Here is a 21,078-nt window from a genome sequence, read left to right as displayed (position 1 = left end):
CGAAAATTCAGCGTTTATGTTTAGTGGGTTTTAGTCATTATGGAATTACTACCAATGAATAAAGCACAAGATTCACTCTTGAGCTCCATCCGAACATGCAAATTATTGTCGAAGTGTGAATGAAATGAAAGTATCTGAACTAGTTTACATTGCACATAATTTCAGAAAATTGTTCGCCAATTACACAATATATTCTACTTCTTATCTTGCAGGTTCGTAAGAGTTTGGAAACCTTATCCATACTTTTACATGATTCTACTAAGCGGTACGGTATAACGGTAGGCGGTTCGGATTCTAGCGACTCATCATTGGCGGCCGACAGTACGGTTCTGGAAACGGCTTCGGAGTATGTGACGTAGCGAGTATCTTGTTTAGATTGTAGGCTTTTGGTAGAAAGTAGATTTTCTTGTTTTATTTATAAAATCTTGTATATTGTCGTGATATTTGTGATAGATGATTTTAAGTATTTATTTGTGAAGGTACATTGCATTTAAACATAACACTGTAGAACAAAAAGTTACAAAACAAGAAACATGCGCTGGTTCGGTCACTTATTGACAGCAGAAAAAAAGTTAACAGGCATATAAAAGACAGTCGATAGATAAATGTGAGCCAGCAAAAGGGTAGTTAGTCTGTTTCTTTTTAAATCTATTCTTTTGTGGGACAAAATAATATGCAAATTTTGATTTGAATTACTGATCATGATGATTGTTTTCCTGTACGATACTCCTGAAGTAACAAAAGAAATATAAATCAAACTAGTCATAAGAAAACATTATCTTGATCTAGGTCAAAGGGTCAGTTGTAGGATATAGGATGTGGGCTTGATGTTTTCAATAAAATAAATTCACGTTATCACAGATCAAAAAGTGAATGTTTCTCCTTGATACGCTTCAGTCGAGAAATGTGGTTTTGTTGATCGTGAGATCAAACACTTCTTCGGAGTTACCAGAGTCAAAACGAAGTGTTTCGGTGTAGCATTCAATATCTTCGGAATGAATCTGTAGTAGAACTTGCTATCTTGCTAGTATAGTTGCCCATACATTGTTTTATATACTCTGTTCTGAACATTTGGGGTGTTTGAAACCAAGCTACAAATCTAATCTTTATTTCTCTGTTTTCTATTTCACGTTCAAATCGTTTGAAAATTCATAATAGACTGCGATTAGAAGTTGTGGCTTTACTCAGTATAGTATAGTAGTTTTTAACCAGTGCCAATTTATAGATTACTACTATTTAAAATACAGAAATATAATAATTGGTTGTGCATTTCTCTGCAATAATTACATTAATTGATTGTGTTCATTTCCTTGTATTTTACGTTGTCAAACTGACACACTAATGTCATTAAAATTTGTTTCTTCGGTACGAATGCATAATACAGCGGTGGGATAAGTTACAAATGTTTTGTTAAACACTTATGGATTTACAATACTATTTTGGGCACCTGTATCACTTTAAAGTAATTTTGGCCATCGAGTTTCCATCGTTTTTTCGTCCCAAAGTTTCATATCACTATATCAACATCATATTGGGAACGGTTTTCCGTAAAATCATTTTACTCTTGTCAGTTCTCGCTCTTTTAATAAAACTTTTCAAAGCGATTGTGCTTTTTATAAGATGCTCGAGACTCTCGAGTCGAGAGTGCCGCTGATAGTCAGACATAACGCATCGTGCGATCCATTATCGTATAATTTGCCTTAGCTGATTTTGTACAATTGTACAAACTTAGAGAATATTTGGTTCACATTTAGGAAAAGTTTGTCGCTATATCGTCAAGTGGTAGTTGCAACCATTTTCAACCACTCTACATCCAACCCTTTCGATGCTTCCTTTTTCTAAATCTTCGAAGTCCTCCAGCGATCTAACCAATACCTGTCCGTAGAGTTTGAACGAGGTTTTATTGTTCCTTAGTTATCTGGTCTCTTGCAATTCCGTAAGCTCCTGTGCTGGAAATGTCAGTTTCGCGAATCCCCACGATGATTTCTGGAACCGCAATAGGCAATCATGTCGTGGCAACTTTTTCATACAAGATTATGTAGAATAAACCTTTTTTTCGTGATGCCCAATGTCACCCCTGTACTGCTTTCATTCATCGATCACCTCCGATGCGTTCGTGATACAGTGAAGACTCATTTATAGCAAACCCCTTGGTTGAATTTTAGGCTGACAAAACGAGAAATTGACAAAGTTGGGACTTTTTTTCATTAATGAACCGAAGCTGTTTAATTACTCTTCTTTAGTCCCTAGAGATAGCTTCCTAAACCTTTCAGATTATTTAGCATAAATTTCCTTTGAAGGGGTCTTACACCACAAAATTTAAAAATATCCCATTTTTATTTTTGCATCTCAAAGATTAGATAAATATGCTCAAGAATGGATTTTCTTGAATGTTCTTGGTTCGTCTGCTAGAGCCCATCAAACGGATTTTCATATGAGGTTGACAAAATCGGGTCAAAAAGCTGACAAAATCGGGAGTAGACAAAATCGCAGGTAGGCAAAATCGGGGACTGATAACATCGGGTCTTCACTGTATCACCACTAACGTTTCTGTGTATAATCGGAACATAGCATTTGTGCGAACGATAAAAATTTTAAGGCATTCTTCCCAGAGAATAAAACGAGAAGCGAAGATTGAGAATTTGCCAATATGGCAATAATCTTTTTTATGATTTCAGCACTATAGATTTTTAGCAATCGCTTTCGCAGGTGTTTATATGACTCCAATTCTATTTAGAAATCGTATCGTATCGTGATCGCTAGATTCGTTTTGTAATTGATGTGCTTTTCGAATTAGATAGAAGAGATTCTTATTTTAATAATAAATATATCTACAGTGTACCTTTTACCAACTACTTGACAAAACACAAAACATTAATGTTTTTATGCGGTTGAGTGTACAATACTTCCCTTTCTTGCGCTTTTGAAAATGTCAACTTGGAAGAAGCAATGTAGTATTTCTGTACCGGTATCTGACGAAGGACTGGCTTGATGCCCATTACAACGCAACATGCTTTGGCGAGCCATTCAGTGTAATGTTTTCTGGCACGCGTTTTAGCAACGTTGTTATGTAAAGACGCTGAATCCCTATGGATAAATACTTGCCATCTCTATCGTTTGTTTATTCCAATCGAGCACGAGACATGTCAAAACCACTCTATCCGAAGAAAATCTCTTCTAATCTTTCTCGAACGCGGGCCATTGACAGGTTTCTTGCTCGATGGGAATGACACTAGCATAGCATAGCAAAGCATTTTTATACGACAGTATAGTTCACTGCACACCTGGCCATGTCCTTACGATCGCTAAAGGGAAGAGAATGTTAGTTGAATACCTACTTAAGAAGATACGGGGAACACACGCAATCTCCATAGGTATTACGGATGTTAGGTTTTGTTAGTAGGGAAGGAAATGGGATGTGGGTTTGGAGTGATTTAATATATTCAACCAAATGGATAATGGAAATTAATATAAATCGGATTGATCTCACCAGATTTATTTGGGTGATGACACCACCAACAGACTTCTTTCTCCGAGCATTCCGCTTAGCTGGGTTACCACAGCAATGAAAAACTTGAGATGTAGTTGACGAAGAAGGCGTGGGCGAGGACCCGGGTGACGATTCTGACTGCAAATCAGTAACAAACCGATACCGATGCTGACGTTTTCACTAAACTGACTTCACTATTTTGCACACTCGAACAAGAAAGTTTTACAGTTTTGAACGGTTCATTTTTTCAGTATAAAAAAATCTAAACTTTCATTTCATTATCAAGAACTATTTTTCAATCGGTGAAAAAAACGTGTCACATTACGAATCTGCCTCGTGCTCGATTGGAATGGCACTGACAGATAATGGTAAACAAACGATAGTGATGTCGAGTATTTATCCAGAGGAACTGAGCGTCGTATAATCATATAGTAATCCAGAACGTTTTAATGTTTTCTGAACAAAACAAACCGCAGTGCTCACCTCTTTGCCACATTGAATTGATAAGTTTGGACGACTTGAACTTGTTTTGTACATTTTGCTTTGTATTCTACGTGAGTTCAATGTTTTCGAATACAACTAAATCAAACATTTCGTTGGCTGTTACTGTGATAGGAACATGTTGCAGAAATAGTTCAGAAAATATGTAACACGGGAAAGCAATTATGACTAATAAATTACCGGCTGGCTTTTTCTGTATTTTTTCTGAAATCATTTGAGGGTATCCTTCGGTAATTTTGTTACGTTTAGTGCAATATGCAATATAAAAGAATAAAATTAAATAAAATTGCTGTTCTATTTTCATCCGAAATCCGTTGATATTAACACCAGGTCTGTAAACGTTTTTAGTGCCTTTGGTCTGTAATGGTATGTAGGTCGCTTCAGTCTTGATGTGTCTTCAAACTGTTAAAGTGCAGCAAATAGAATATTTTGTTTTAAATCTGATTAAAACCTATGTTGACTACATGTAAATTTTATGTGAAATTCAGTTACTTTCCATTGAAATGTCACATACCTTCTAGATTAAATGACTATAATTTTTATGGGAATTTCATGTGATTCTTAGCTGCATTTCCAATAGAATCCAAATGATTTTCTTGTGTGTCTAAGAAGAGTGGAAGACGGAGAATAAATATTCAGACTTTAAATTAAATTGATTGCATTAGGGGAATGTGTTCGGTTGTCGGCACACTTTTGTTTTGGGCTCACAACATTACTCCAGTTGAATAATATATGTGAATAAGCATACCAATGGAAAGCTAGAGGCCTTAGATAATAACTTATGAAAGAATTTAATTTATTCTGGCAACTTGAAAAAAATTATTAACAATTTAGTAAAATGGTAATTTTTTACCATTTTGAAAAATGTGGTCGGTTGTCGGCACCCTAAGAAAATTTACTAAAAATGGAAAAATATGAATGATGATCATCAAGATTCAAAGAGAAAAGGAAATTTATTCATTTCAACAGCCATCAAAGGCATTATGAACATCATTCTTCATCAGAACCACAATATGTGTATGTGAAATCACTGACGGATCGCATTCACTACAATTGAGTTAGTGTTAGGCAGCGCATTTTTTAACAAAGCTTCTGACAGATCAGATAGAAGTCAGCCAAAGGGGGAGGGTGGCTTCAGGCTAACAACCGCTCCCACCCCCAACCAAATTGTCAGGTCGTGACAAACTGGTATATACAGTGATACCTAGCGGTGAAAACACGACCAGGTGGGTTTTCTTCATGTAAATGTAAAACGCTAAACCGGAAGTCGCCTTCCTGGTTTACAGAATGGTGCCAAAGATTGATCTCTGGTATCTATTCGTAAAGCCCGTTCCAAAACACCCTTATTGATTAGGTGATTGAGAGCATTTGCCACAAAAAAATGGGGTGCCGGCAACCGACCATGTTTGGGTGCCGACAACCCATTTTAGTAACCTTTTAGAAAACTGATCAAAAAAAGGAAGAAGGGGTGGTGTCTTTATTGTTTTACTTTGTTCGTATTTAGTAACGAAGCAGGCAGCAAAAAGAGGAAGGTGAATCCAGTGGGTTTCATCGTTCATTGAATGGATATGAGAGTTGTAGGCCCTGGTTCCACATTTCACCCTATTTTTACACGTTTTATAAAAGAAATGTATAGAATTCGCTCAAACTTTCAAGATTTTTTCCGAGGCCCGGAGAGCCGAGTCTTATATACCAATCGACTCTGCTCGACGATTTGGGACAATGTCTGTGTGTGTGTGCATGTAACGGATAAACTCTCATTCGTGTTTCTCAGCAATGGCTAAACCGATTTTTCCAAACCAATTGGAAATGAAAGGCCTATCACCCAGACAGAACGCTATTAATTTGTTTTTGATTCTTATGTTTAGTTTCCAAGATATGGATGTTTGAATGTGTAAAAATGGTGCTTTTTGCAGTTTTTTGAAAGTATCTGTCGAAATTGACAACATAGATATACACTTTATACATATTCATACATTTCAAAAAAAATTCGAAAAGAATGTTCGAGAGGACCATCCTAGTTACATTTTGCTTTATAAGAAAGCTAATTCAATTTCCAAAAATATTCTCTCAGACATAATTTCTATAAAATTAACCGTTTGGGAGCTATCGATTTTTGTACCGAAAACCCGCCCTTGTGACCCATAGTGCCGTGGTCACTATCTGAAAAATGGTGAACAAAAGTAGTTTTTAGCTCTTAGTGTTGTTTTTTGCGATTAGGTGTCAAGCTTGAGTTTGAAGTTTGATTATACCTATAAATCGGCTAGCACTTACACTTTTCTTAAGGGGGTACTACCATTTCCAGAAACATTTTTTGTTTATCATTTAAAAAATATTTTTCTTTCGCAACCTTGTGTAACGGTTAAGTTTGAGTAACTTAATTAAGGGTTATTTTTATCTACATGTTTGTATGAGAGATATATATCTATGTATTAGTAGGGGTTCCTTAAATCAGTTTTTGGCTGTTTCTCCCAACAATGAATTTCTATAATTTCTTGAAAGGAGACTTACACAAACATACAAGAAATCAGTCGAAATTCTTCATAATCGGTGATTTTAACGCCAAACACCGAGCCTGGAATTATGTTCAAAGCAATCCCAACGGTAAACTACTTTTTAATGATTGCTCTGTTGGTTATTATTCAATTTTGTTCCCGAATGGTCCTACGTGCTATTTTTCTGTAAGGAATCCAAATCAGATCAAAGTCACCTTTGTAGCGAATTGATTACACATGCTGACTTTGATTCTGATCATCTTCCAGTAACTTTTTCACTTTCTCAAGAAGCTGTTTCCAATCCCATTAGCTCAGTGTTCAATTATCACAAAGCGAATTGGGAAAGGTACAAATCTTATATTGAGAATAATTTTAATCATGACCTTGATTTACAAAATAAAGCTGACATTGATACGGCATTACAAAATTTAAGTAATTCTATTGTTGATGCTAGAAATTTATCAGTACCAACAACACAGAAAAAATTTAATACTCCTATTATTGACGACGATCTTCAGCTTCTGATTCGCTTGAAGAATGTTCGAAGACGTCAATATCAACGTTCTCGTGATCCTGCTATGAAATGTATCTGTCAGGATCTACAAAAAGAAATTAAGAATAGATTCACTCTCTTAAGAAATGATAATTTCGCGAAAGAGGTTGAACAAATGAAGCCTAATTGTAAACCTTTCTGGAAACTTTCTAAGGTTCTTAAGCAACCTCAGAAACCAATTCCAGCTTTGAAGGAAGGTGACCACACACTTCTTACAAACGAAGAAAAAGTTCAAAAACTTGCTCAGCAGTTTGAAAGCGTCCATAATTTTAATCTCAACGTTGTGAGTTCTATTGAAACCAAAGTCTTACAAAAATATGAAAACGTTTCAAATCAACTATTGTCTCTAGACGATATTGTTGAAACAAACTATGATGAGATCAAATCCATCATGAAAAAGTAAAAAAAATATGAAAGCTTTAGGTTACGATGGAATTTTCAACATTCTTCTCAAAAACCTTCCCGAAATCACCATGAGATACTTGGTCAAAATATTCAACAAATGTTTTGAATTAGCATACTTCCCTGAAAGATGGAAAAATGCCAAGGTTATTCCTATTTTGAAGCCAGATAAAAACCCAGCAGACCAATTAGTCTACTCTCTTCTATTAGTAAATTATTTGAAAAATCATACTAACTAGAATGATGTCACATATCAATGAGAATTCTATTTTTCTTCCTGAGCAGTTTGGATTTCGTATTGGACATTCAACTACTCATCAACTTGTGAGAGTAACTAACATGATGAAGGCAAATATCTCAGAGGGCTATTCCACTGGAGTTGATCTTCTAGACATCGAAAAAGTTTTCGACAGTGTTTGGCACAAAGGATTAATTGCCAAAATGTGGGATTTCCATTTTCCAATTTACATAATAAAGATAATTAAAAATAAAAACTAACCGTACCCTACAGGTTTCTTATTAGAATTGTAATTATAATAAGCTACCCGTTATAGCAGGCGTCCCTCAAGGATCAAGCGTCGCACCAATCATATACAATATTTTTACCTCTGATCTTCCAAATCTACCTACAGGCTGTAAAAAGTCACTTTTCTGTGATGATATTCGCATTTCAGCCATTGGTAGGAGCCTTCGTATTATTTGCAGTCGACTGCAACGAAGCTATTTTCAATGATTACCTGAAAAAATGGAAAATTTCCACTAATGCGGCAAAAACACAATTGATTGTGTTTCCGCATAAGCCAAGAGCTTCTTCTCTTAAACCAAATAATAACCACATTATTAAATTTAATGGTTTGAATTTAACGTGGTCAGATCAAGTTAAATACTTGGGTTTGAATTACGATAAAAAACTCACTTTTAAGGATCACATTGAAGGAATCCAATCAAAATGCAACAAATATATAAAATGTTTATACCCTCTTATAAGTAGGAATTCTAGGCTCTGCCTAAAGAACAAACTATTAATTTATAAACAAATATTTAGAACGGCAATGCTATATGCAGTGCCAATCTGGGCAAGTTGTTGTGCTACTAGGAAGAAAACGCTTCAAAGGATTCCGAATAAAATTCTGAAAATGATTTTGAAGCGTCCTCCCTGGTTTAGAACAAACGAGTTGCACAGACTCGCAAACATAGAAACATTGGAAATTATGACGAACAGTATTATAAGCAACTTCCGACAAAAATCGTTGCAATCACCAATTGCAACGATTAGCTCTCTTTATAGTTTTTAAGTTAGTTTATAAGATTTGTTTAGATCCATATTCACATGACAAGTAGGTTTAAAACTTCCTACTGTAAAAATCACTTAACTGCGAAAACATATTATATCTCAATAATAATTAACCGAATCATGTAAACAATAGGGATGAAAAGTCACCACTTGTGGCTGAACACCCAATATACTAAATTGGAAATGTAATGCAAACAAAACAATATAACCAAATAGAAAATAATATATATGAAAAAAAGTTTTCAATACGCTCAGGGTATGCATAACAGGCGTTGCGGCAAAATTGAAAATTTGAATATCGCGTAGCTGCGATAGGGGGGAAACACAATTTGTTCCGAAGCGCCATCAATCGCCATCGGCAGGCAGACAATCTCCAACTGATAGCACACAGACACGCTCCATAACAAATGCCTACTATGTACAAATTTTTACGGCAATCGGTTATAGATAGATAGATAGATAGATTGCCGCCTTGCATATTTGGACATATCACTTTTAGGACCCTAATGCAATTTTAGACAAATGAAAAAACATCTACTTTTATTAATAAGGATGTGGGTGGCACACATTTTGGAATTCAGTAAAACCGATCTAAAACTACTAGCTATACGACCTCATTCAACCATGCAAAATGTTGATTTGAAAGTTTGCTTTATATTTTAGCACAAATGCGACAAATGGTTTAGTTTGTATGTGATTTAACATGGATAAACGATCCACATTATTTAATATTTCATAGACACGTTCCTATGTATTCTAAACATATATGCTATGCTAATTTCGATAAATACGAGTACCGTATACAACTTCCAGGAAGAGTGTAATAGGCTACGACTTCTGGTTCATAACATATTCTTTATACAATGTTTAAGTGTCTACATCGTAGGTGAATCGGAAGGGGTCCGAAATTTAGATTTTGAAATGTTCATTGTACAATACATAATATGTAATAACCTCATTTGATTAAAATCAGTTTTGGACATCGAATCTGGTTTGGCATGATTTTGAGTTTAGAAAGAATTTAAAATAGAAACTAATTTAAAATTTCGCAACAATTTAAAAATTTTCGGAGGGGGTCCGGACCCCTAAGACCCTCCCCCTGGATCCGCCACTGGAGCGTCATAAATAGACAATCTGGAGGACATGAGTTCGGTTCTTAATTTTTTAATTTTTTTTTTGCTGTCTGTAAAGCGGGAACGTTATTATGTAGAATTATTAGTTTCAAATAAAGTAATAAGGGAGATGATAACCGTTATTTCTGACGTGGTATTATATTCACGATGCTATTCCAATCTTAATCCGTGGATGATTCGTTCAAAAGTTTTGGTTAAAATCAAATCGTGCTTCATGGCCGGATACACTCTTGCTAGCGTATAGTGACGGATATTGCCCGGCTTACTCAATTAATCTACCTTCACGGGGCATTCTATAGCAGTTCCAGTTCCAGCTCCACAGGGATATAGTGAACATCAGTTGAGCTTCAAAATAACAGGAATCTTTCCCCCTTCAGTCTCGTCTCGTTCCAATTTTAATTTGCTCAACGTATATTATACAAAAAATACATAAAAATAATTCTGTTACAATTCGATCCCAAGTCCTTCAGATCACATGTTTCGGATGACACCATCTGGACTATATTTCCGCTTTACAACAACGGTATAACAGGTGACCACAACAAATACGTCAAGGTGCACTTGTTTGAAGGTTCAGCTCGCCGGGTATCCAGAGACAGCGCTATTTTCATAACTTTCAGGGCAACGAAAGTTTAATTTTGCAATAACTCATGAACCAGTTGTCATAGCTATGAACTGTCTATGTTGTTCTACTTGACTGAATCTATAGAATGTAGCATACAATATATTTTTCAGGGGCACCAGGCTGCATATTTATGAGTTTAATGAAAATGTATTATTTTCTCATAGTAAACTCCATACAAACTTAGAATCATTTGTGCTAAAACATGCTCCAACAGATATGATTCAGATTTAGCGTAGGAGTTCGTTGAAGAATTACGAATTTTTCTAACTTGGTTCTGCGGTAATCAATTTTTTTTATACATCCTTGTGCCACATTATATATATTGCGAAGCACTTGTGTGAATATTATCAAAGACTTTCGAAAATTTTTAATAAACGGAGCTATGTCTTTCACTCCACAACGTAGTTTTATCGCCGCTTACGGTGAACGTGAATCGCTCAACTGAAGAATATGGAGCTAAAACAAATGTTTGTATTCATTACTGAGTTAATGAAGAATTTCGCAAAAAGGTCCAATAATGCTGACTGTTTTCAGGTATTGAGAACCCTAATTTGGCGTTAGGATTAGTAATAATGGCACAGACTAACAGACATAACACTATGAGAAAATTCCCTCAAAGAACATCGATCGGGCAATTTTCCCAGAACACTAGCTCCACCTTTTATTCACGGTCCCAAACACTCATTTGCTGGTGGGTTAGCCCTCAGGTTTGGGAACAATTTTTCACTAGTGGTCTATCCCCCATATGCTTGTTCATATGTCATTGGCGCCATAATTCAAATCAAAGTGTCTCGATATACAGGTTCGCCTCGTGCATCGAACCCAAGCGTACGATGTGCAAACTCTAGTTCAAACATCCGTGTACGTACACTGGTTCCACGAACCTATGTGTAAGCATGCCGTGCATGCACATAGTGCTCGGTTGTGCAGGCGAACATGTGCACGTGTTTTGGTACTAAACAGCGCGTTTGAATTTGTATACGAGCTGTTAGTTTTAAAGCTTAATGCACGATGTTTCCCGAAATTTGGAACCTTTGATGCGTTTCGTTCGTTTGTTATGACAATTCATGTGAAAAAGTTGTGTCCCACATAAATACGTTCGCTAAAAAGCACGGTTTTGCAATACTTATTAACTGCCAAAACAAAGGTTAAATTGCCAAAACAAACGAACGAAACGCATCAGGGTTTCCAAATTTCGAGAAACATCGTTGATTAAGCTTTAAAATATCCTGCGGTTCATTTGAATAGAAACACACTTATAACTTTATAACACTTATCACTCTTTTCGGACATTATATCAATTGAAAACATGTACAACGCGATGTTTTTGATAGCACATGCTACCTGGGGTAGTGGTGAGCCTCAGAGAAACGCTCAAATCAACATCTTCGGATATTATATTTGTAAGAACCGTTGGGCACACGTCGATCGACCCTATTGCTAATAAAGCAGTACTAGACAGGCATAGAATGTACTCTTACCTACCCGGAAAGTCAGGCCCCAAACGAATGACAGTGGAGAGTGAGATTTAAAGAACCACAGTCGAATTTGGTAAAAGATAGCTAGTGTCTCGTTGTGACTAGGACGGTTATCCATAATTTGCGGTGAAATTTCGAGTATATAGCATTCAAATTATTAATATTAATCTAGTTAAATTATTTCTATTGATCGATCCATCGTATCTGTAAGTAGACTTAAAATCTTTTCAAAGCCAGGAATATAATTGAATTCTCCCATGATCAGCATTTCTTAACTTACCGCGTGGAATGGTCAATAGGACAAAACTAAAGCCGATTATTAATTGAATTGTCTAAGCAACGGTTATGTAAGTTGAATACAAAACGTCTTTACATATTTAATGTTATTCAATTATATTATTATTAATAGTGGCAGTCCAAGTGCCACCACGCATAGCTAGTATCGAGGAAAAGGTGTCAAAAGGAAAACTATTCATGTAAGTGAAAATGGATAAATTCAATCAGATCTCCGTTTAATAAAATGAATTTGTTTATAGTTTAAAGCTGCTAACACATAAAAGGCTGCTATTAAAATTTAGTTGTCCGAACTAGAGGTCCGAACAAAACTTTAAAATGAATAAAATCGGACATAACCTCAACAAGACTGGCTATTGCTGCGGAACCTGCAATGCAACAGTGCAGCAAGATGAGGATTTGCCGTTTTGTGATCATTGTCAGCGATTCTTCCACTATGAATGTGTCGACGCAGGGCCGGAGGTGAAAGATAACTCCTGGTGTTGCCCCACCTGTGTTTCGATCAAAGAGAACCAGATCGCCCTCACCGCGGTTACTACGGTTCAGTCCACTGAAAATCAACTCGGCGGTCTCCAAGAGAGCTTGAAGGAGCTAGAAGAGGAGGCAAAGCTTGAAGAGCAGAAGATTGCAATTGAGCGAGCTGTATTTGCAAAACGTCTAGAGCTGCAGAAAAACCTACACCTTATGAAACAGGAAGCAGAAAAGGAGAGAATGCAAATGCAGCTAACGTTCGAAAAACAGCAGTTGGATGAGCAATTAGCTATTCAAAAAGCTTTTCAGATTCAACAGCAGAGCATGCGCGATGAGTTTGATGCTAAATTTAAGGCATTAAAAGTGAAAGGAGCCGCTAAACTTTGTCATCTGAACTCTGATACGCGCAAAGGACGAAGCAAACCCTCGATGAAGGTCAACTGTTCGTGCGCAGCAACTACGGCTGACCCCCGCGGAGCTTACCCGAAGAACTCGACGCCGAACACAGAAACACCGTTACGAAACCCACTAACTTCGTTCAATAACCCGTGTAGTATCAGCCATCTACATGAAGAGGGAATGGACAACAATGATGAAACCAGCTCGTCGAAACACGAAGAGGAGCAGGAAGGCGAGGAAATAGAAAATGTCACACACTTGATCGGGCCGACGAAAGCTCAGTTATCAGCTCAACAATTTTTGGCCAGGAAACTTCCTATCTTCACAGGGCGATGCGAGGAATGGCCCATGTTCGTGAGTAGTTTTGAGACGTCGAATCAAGCGTGTGGCTTTTCGAATGTGGAAAATCTAGCTAGACTCCAGGAATGTTTAAAAGGATCAGCTTTGGAGGCTGTCCGTAGTCGTTTGTTGCTGCCAGATTCAGTGCCGATGGTGATAGAAACGCTTCGGTTATTGTACGGAAGACCGGAACAACTGCTGAACACGCTTTTGAGTAAAGTTCGGAAAGCAGATCCTCCGAGGTCGGATCGGCTGGAAACGTTTATAAATTTTGGCATTTTGGTTCAGCAGCTTGTCGACCATTTAGAGGCCACCCATATGAACGACCATTTAGTGAATCCAATGTTAATAAGAGAATTGGTCGAGAAACTCCCTTCCGGTTCAAAGCTTGATTGGATTCGTTTCAAGAGACAGCAACAAAACGTCACCTTACGTACATTAGCTGATTTTCTTTCGGACATTGTATCCGAAGCAAGCGAAGCGACACTGTTTGTGGAACCACAGTTGCAGTTTCGAACAAATAAACCGATAGTGCGGTTCAAGGAAGACAAGGGTTACTTGCATACGCATAGCATTGTGAAAAATAGCGGATACACGAACAACAAGAAACCATGCAAAATTTGTAGTCGCACTGATCACCGCCTTCGCAATTGTGAGGAATTTCGTAAGTTGAAAGTGGAGGAACGATTAGAAACAGTGGAAAAATCACAGCTATGCAGACTGTGTCTGAATGAGCACGGTTCAGCCCGCTGTAAATTGAACTTCAAGTGCAACGTGGGCAACTGTAAAGAACGACACAATACTCTTTTACATACGGATAATCCTGAAGCATTTACAAACTGCAACACTCACGATGTTCGCGCAACGCAACCGGTGATTTTCAGGATGGTTCCCGTCACGCTACACAACGGAGGCAAATCGATTGAGATAATTGCCTTTCTAGACGAAGGAGCTTCGTATACGTTGGTGGATAGGTCTATCGCTAATTACTTGAACGTACGAGGAACCGTTCAACCTCTGCGTATTCTGTGGACAGCGGGTGTTTCAAGACTAGAAAAGGAATCACAGAATGTGGATCTGTCGATTTCGGCGAAAGGTTCGTCAACTAGATTTCACATAAAAAACGCCCACACGGTGAACGAGCTGAAGCTCCCAGAGCAAACAATTCATTTCGCGGATGTAGTTAGGCAGTATGGGCATCTGCATGACCTACCCGTGACTGATTATCGAGGAATTCCAAAAATTCTTATCGGTCTAAAGGACCTACATTTGTACGCTCCGCTCGAGACACGCATTGGTGATGCTGGGGAGCCTATTGCTGTTATGTCTAAGCTTGGTTGGACGATATATGGCCCCCACGGAAAAGGTGTATCGGACGTTAGTTTCGTTGGTCATCACGCTTGTTACAGCGTGTCAAATCAAAATCTTCATGACCTTCTGAGAAGCCAATATGCTCTCGACGAAACAGGCATTTCAATGGCCCTACTTCCAGAGTCAGATGAGGACATTAGAGCAAGAGCAATTTTAGAGAAGACTACAGTACGAAATGGGAACCAATTCGAGACAGGATTGTTATGGAAGGTTGATGACCCTAGCTTTCCTGATAGCTACAGAATGGCATTCAGCAGGTTGAAATGTCTCGAAAGGAAACTGTTGAAGAATGAGGCATTATATGAAAACGTTCGACAACAGATAGTGGAATACCAGCAAAAAGGTTACGCTCATAAGGCCACACCAAAAGAGCTAGCCATACACGATCGGAACAAAGTCTGGTATTTGCCTTTGAATATCGTATTGAACCCTAAGAAACCGGAAAAGGTACGCTTGGTTTGGGACGCGGCTGCCACCGTATCTGGCGTTTCATTAAATTCCAAATTGCTCAAGGGTCCAGACATGCTCACACCCCTTCCCACAGTTCTATGTCGATTTCGAGAGTTTGCGGTCGGATTCGGTGGGGACATCAAAGAGATGTATCACCAGTTGCGTGTACGGAAAGAGGATACATCTGCTAAAAGATTCCTTTTCCGGAATGATCCTGCGGCTGAACCGGACGTCTACATTATGGACGTCGCCACGTTCGGGGCGACTTGCTCCCCGTGTGCTGCGCAATTTGTTAAAAATAAGAATGCGGCTGAGTTTGCGGAGCAGTTCCCTGAGGCAGCGAAAGCAATTGTGGAGAATCATTACGTCGATGATTATTTCGACAGTGCATCGACGATTGACGACGCTATACGGCGTGCAAAAGAGGTCAGATTTATTCATTCAAAAGCTGGTTTTGAGATCCGCAATTGGATGTCTAGCTCCATTGAAGTTATCAGCGCGTTAGGTGAAACGACGATTGACCAACATGTACACTTCAACCAAAATAAAACGACGGGTTACGAACGGGTTCTGCGCATCGTATGGAACACTGGCACCGACGCATTTACATTCTCGGGCAGAATGAGGGATGATTTGTTACGATATCTGAACGGTGAACAACGGCCGACGAAAAGGATGGTAGCAAGCTGTATGATGAGCCTGTTTGATCCCCAAGGTTTCTTAATCCCATTTACAATCTTTGGCCGAATTTTGCTACAGGACTTGTGGCGTACTGGCTGTGAGTGGGATGACGAAATAAATGATGATGCGGTGGAAAAATGGAGATGCTGGGTCAGTAGGTTGCAAGAAGTTGAGGAAATACGGATCCCACGATATTACTTTCAAGGTGGACTCAATTTGGACTATACGACTCTACAGCTGCATGTTTTTGTAGATGCAAGCCAAAATGCATACGGAGCCGTCGCTTATTTCCGCATTATGTCTACATCTGGACCCATCTGCTCTTTAGTAATGGCCAAGTCAAAGGTCGCACCATTGAAATTGTTATCGATACCTCGATTGGAGCTGATGGCAGCACTGTTAGGAGCAAGACTAATGAACTTCGTACACGAGAACCACACTTTGGAAATATCGGAGCGGTTCATTTGGTCGGATTCACAGGTTGTACATTCTTGGATACAATCCGACCAACGCAAATACAAACAATTTGTCGCCTTTCGGGTTGGAGAGATTCATAGTCTCACTAAGCTTTGCGAGTGGCGCCATGTGCCCTCGAAATTAAACGTAGCAGACATGGTTACGAAGTGGGATAGAAACCATAGCTGGCGATCGGATGGGCCATGGGTTCGTGCACCTGACTATCTCTACCAACTAAAGGAGGCTTGGCCAAACCATAAGAAAGTAGAACCCGAAACAATAGAGGAGATGCGTGCTGCTGTTCTTTTCCACGGAATCTTCGTTCCAGAGTCTATGATAGATCCACGTCGATTCTCTCGCTGGACGGTGATGGTGAGAGCAGTCGCTTATCTGTTTCGATTCATCTCCAATTGTCGTAGAAGAGTGAAAGGTCAGGCCATCGAAGCGCTTCCCCTCTCAAATAGGACAAAAGGACTGGTAAAAAGGCTTGTACCAGCTATCCCTGCCTCGCTGAGAAGAGAAGAATATCAAAAGTCAGAAACGCATTTGTGGCGTACGGTACAGGCAGATTGTTTCCCAGACGAGGTTAGAATACTACTAAAAAATCAGGAACGTCCGCAAGAAGAGTGGGTACCACTTGACAAAAACAGTCAACTCTATAAGCTATCCCCGTTCCTAGACGAACAAAAGGTATTGCGAATGGAAGGTAGAGCAGAGCGCGCCACTATGGTTCCTTTTGAAATTCGATTCCCTATCATCCTGCCAAAGGATCATCCAGTGACGAGTAAACTTCTAGCTTTCTATCATCAGAAGTTGGGTCATGCATACATGGAAACAGCGGTAAACGAACTTAGGCAACGATTCGTCATTCCTTGTTTGCGCGCTGCTTTAAAGCGAGTGATGAGGGCTTGTGTAAGGTGTAAAGTGGCTAAAAGTCAACCAGCTATACCCAGAATGGCACCCCTTCCGGTCCAACGTGTAACTCCTCACCGTCGACCATTCAGTTACACGGGCGTTGATTATTTCGGACCAGTGACAGTAACAGTAGGTTGTCGCAATGAAAAACGCTGGGTTTCTCTCTTTACGTGTTTAACAACGCGTGCCGTTCACCTCGAAGTGGTGCATAGTTTGAAAACTCAATCCTGTATAATGGCTATCAGGAGATTTGCGTGCCGTAGAGGGATGCCGATCGAATTCTTTAGCGATAACGGTACAAACTTTCATGGCGCGAGTAAAGAAGTAGAACGAGTGAATGCAGATTGTGAAGAAACGTTTACCGATGGTCGAACAAGATGGAATTTTAACCCACCCTCAGCACCACATATGGGCGGGGTGTGGGAAAGACTTGTAAGGTCAGTAAAAGAAGCATTGAAGGCATTCGACGATGGGAAGAAGCTAACCGACGAAGTGTTGCTGACTAGCTTGGCCGAAGCGGAGGATCTCATCAATACGCGTCCGCTGACTTATTTGTCCCTGGAATCAGGATCGATGGAGGCACTTACACCCAACCACTTTTTGCGAGTGGTAACAGCCTATGATGGAGGACAAACTACGGGACCAACCAGCGAAGCTGCATCACTCCGGGACAACTATAAGCGGTCACAACTATTAGCAGACAGCTTCTGGAAGAGGTGGATTGCGGAATATATTCCTACACTCAATCAAAGATCGAAATGGTATACAGAAGCAGAACCAGTCGAATGCGGTGACTTGGTATATATAGCAGAAGGAGCGAATCGGAAGTGCTGGGTTCGCGGTTTAGTTATGGAGGTATTCAAAGGATCTGATGGACGGATCCGACAGGCAATGGTAAAAACCAGTAATGGAGTACTAAAAATACCGATTAGCAAACTAGCGGTGCTGGAGGTTCAGGAACGTAAATCTGGCGCTAAGGAGGAGCTACCCAGAGTTACGGGGCGGGGCTATGTAAGCACCGTTGGGCACACGTCGATCGACCCTATTGCTAATAATGCAGTACTAGACAGGCATTGAATGTACTCTTACCTACCCGGAAAGTCAGGCCCCAAACGAATGACAGTGGAGAGTGAGATTTAAAGAACCACAGTCGAATTTGGTAAAAGATAGCTAGTGTCTCGTTGTGACTAGGACGGTTATCCATAATTTGCGGTGAAATTTCGAGTATATAGCATTCAAATTATTAATATTAATCTAGTTAAATTATTTCTATTGATCGATCCATCGTATCTGTAAGTAGACTTAAAATCTTTTCAAAGCCAGGAATATAATTGAATTCTCCCATGATCAGCATTTCTTAACTTACCGCGTGGAATGGTCAATAGGACAAAACTAAAGCCGATTATTAATTGAATTGTCTAAGCAACGGTTATGTAAGTTGAATACAAAACGTCTTTACATATTTAATGTTATTCAATTATATTATTATTAATAGTGGCAGTCCAAGTGCCACCACGCATAGCTAGTATCGAGGAAAAGGTGTCAAAAGGAAAACTATTCATGTAAGTGAAAATGGATAAATTCAATCAGATCTCCGTTTAATAAAATGAATTTGTTTATAGTTTAAAGCTGCTAACACAGAAAAGGCTGCTATTAAAATTTAGTTGTCCGAACTAGAGGTCCGAACAATATTGATCAATTAGCATGGGACATCTTTACGAAAAATTTCGAAAATCAAATCAAATCAAATCAAAGGAAAAACGAAAAAAATGCCCCTTGAAATAGGCAGACATTCCACTTAATACTAATGCCATGTGAAAAAATTTTAAGCTCTTGATGCAATGCATTATGTATGGAAAAATTTAATTTCCTTTTAGGGACTATATTTGTGCTGGCCCAAAAAATTGGAAAAAGCTTTTGCTAACAATTGTAGTACATATCATTATTAGCGTTTATTCAAAGTTTCATGACGATCTGAGAACTAGAACTGAAATGGCAACTCTTTATAACATACTACCTCAACGCGATTATTTCGATATCGACCTTTTCAGAAAATGACCTCACAGTGAGAAGAAGCCGACTTTGTCTTTTTTATTTGGCTACAGAAAATGACCTCACAGTGAGAAGAAGCCGGCTTTGTCTTTTTTATTTGGTGTATGTATATATTAATGAAAGAGGCAGAAAAAAGACGAAGGTGAATCCAGTGGGTTTCATCGTTCATTGAAAGTATATGAGAATTTTGAGCACTGATTGTGAATAAACAGATAAACTTTTAGGCGCTTAGCAGACCTCTACTGCAAATTGTTAAGATTTGTTTCTCCATGTAATATGGACAGCATTCCGGAACTATCGGCACAGACTAACAGACATAACACTCGAAAACTATGCTTTGCCCGCATTAACGGTCATTTTAAATATATTTGTAGTTGGAACTGTGGCCACATTTGCAATTGTGGCGACAGTGACATATGAACAAGCATATGGAGGATAGTCCACGTGTGAAAAATTGTTCCCAAGCCTGAGAGGTAACCAACCAGCTAATGGGTGTTTGGGACCGTGAATAAAAGGCGGAGCTAGTGTTCTTGGAAAATTGTCGGATCGATATTTTTTAAGAGAATTCTCTCATAGTGTTAGAAAACTAACAAAAATTTCATTAAAAAATGCAAATTTGCATTTGGTTATTGCAACTTTCTTCCATTTGATTACAATTAATTGATTAGGTCGGTTGGATATTTGTTATCTCTCATCTCTTGCTGACAGTAAAAAGCAAAGAAAGACCAATATTGCTCTCTTCAACTGAATGATATATATATATATATATATATATATATATATATATATATATATATATATATATATATATATATATATATATATATATATATATATATATATATATATATATATATATATATATATATATATATATATATATATATATATATATATATATATATATATATATATATATATATATATATATATATATATATATATATATATATATATATATATATATATATATATATATATATATATATATATATATATATATATATATATATATATATATATATATATATATATATATATATATATATATATATATATATATATATATATATATATAGGGGAAGAAAGCCCAAATAAAGGTTTTGTAAATATGTGAAATTTGTAGCAGTCGATACAAGTGAAATTAAGCGATAGCGGAATTAAAGAATTTATAAATCTGCATTTTTTAGTTTTTCGAAATATGTTTTCTAATCTATTAAAATTCACCACAGAGTAGTTAATACCAGAGACGGAAAATGTTTTTTTCATTTGCCAAAATCAGGCCAAACTGACGAAAGAACGAAGCTTCTTTCCATACCACTAGCACTTTGCGAAATCGAAAATGAGAGAACGGGCTAGGACAAATCAAGCATGTAGCAGAGCGTTTTCATTATTCTCTCCGCACGCTCGTTTTCGCTTTGAGATTCAGAATGATATTGGTAACTTCGACATTGAACTTACTGCTGGGGAAACAAAAATACACTAGCAATGATATTTATTTGTCGATGCTCGATTCTGTAGATTTTTCGAGCTAATGATGGTATTTTAAGACGGAAGCCTGATCGGTGTGCATATTTCTCATTTTAACTATGTTCTAGTTGCATTATTAGATGCACATTGCATTAATTTCATTTAATGAATGAGAATCGCAAATTACTGAGCATGCATCAAAACGAAAT

General features: G+C 38.0%; 2 protein-coding genes and 2 long non-coding RNA genes across 5 annotated transcripts in view; all 4 read left to right on the top strand.

Moving 5' to 3' along the window:
- LOC131683433 (GRAM domain-containing protein 2B-like) overlaps nucleotides 1–869 on the top strand; it is a 40,356-nt gene extending 39,487 nt beyond the window's left edge. For both annotated transcript variants that reach the window (XM_058965419.1, XM_058965418.1), the window contains exon 9: nucleotides 213–869. In XM_058965419.1, the coding sequence (XP_058821402.1) occupies nucleotides 213–359 (147 nt within the window). In that variant the 3' untranslated portion in view covers nucleotides 360–869. The remainder of the gene's footprint in view (nucleotides 1–212) is intronic.
- Nucleotides 870–12,011: 11,142 nt separating this feature from the next.
- On the top strand, nucleotides 12,012–12,427 carry LOC131683151 (uncharacterized). Its single transcript, XR_009304403.1, has 3 exons — nucleotides 12,012–12,177; nucleotides 12,237–12,318; nucleotides 12,381–12,427. It is a non-coding gene; the product is annotated as an uncharacterized LOC131683151 (long non-coding RNA).
- A 156-nt stretch (nucleotides 12,428–12,583) lies between these two features.
- On the top strand, nucleotides 12,584–18,424 carry LOC131680508 (uncharacterized). The gene has a single exon (XM_058961218.1). The coding sequence runs from the start codon at nucleotides 12,584–12,586 to the stop codon at nucleotides 18,422–18,424; it is 5,841 nt and encodes a 1,946-aa protein (XP_058817201.1).
- Nucleotides 18,425–18,540: 116 nt separating this feature from the next.
- LOC131681777 (uncharacterized) lies at nucleotides 18,541–19,030 on the top strand. The gene is made up of 4 exons (XR_009303979.1): nucleotides 18,541–18,639; nucleotides 18,699–18,780; nucleotides 18,843–18,909; nucleotides 18,970–19,030. It is a non-coding gene; the product is annotated as an uncharacterized LOC131681777 (long non-coding RNA).
- Nucleotides 19,031–21,078: the final 2,048 nt, after the last annotated feature.

Source organism: Topomyia yanbarensis, chromosome 2, assembly GCF_030247195.1.
Source record: "Topomyia yanbarensis strain Yona2022 chromosome 2, ASM3024719v1, whole genome shotgun sequence".
NCBI lineage: Eukaryota > Metazoa > Arthropoda > Insecta > Diptera > Culicidae > Topomyia > Topomyia yanbarensis.
This window is presented reverse-complemented; position numbering and strand designations above follow the sequence as displayed.

Bases quoted from the DNA above. Each gene is read 5' to 3' on its own strand.
- LOC131680508 (XM_058961218.1), top strand. From the start codon at position 12,584: ATGAATAAAATCGGACATAACCTCAACAAGACTGGCTATTGCTGCGGA.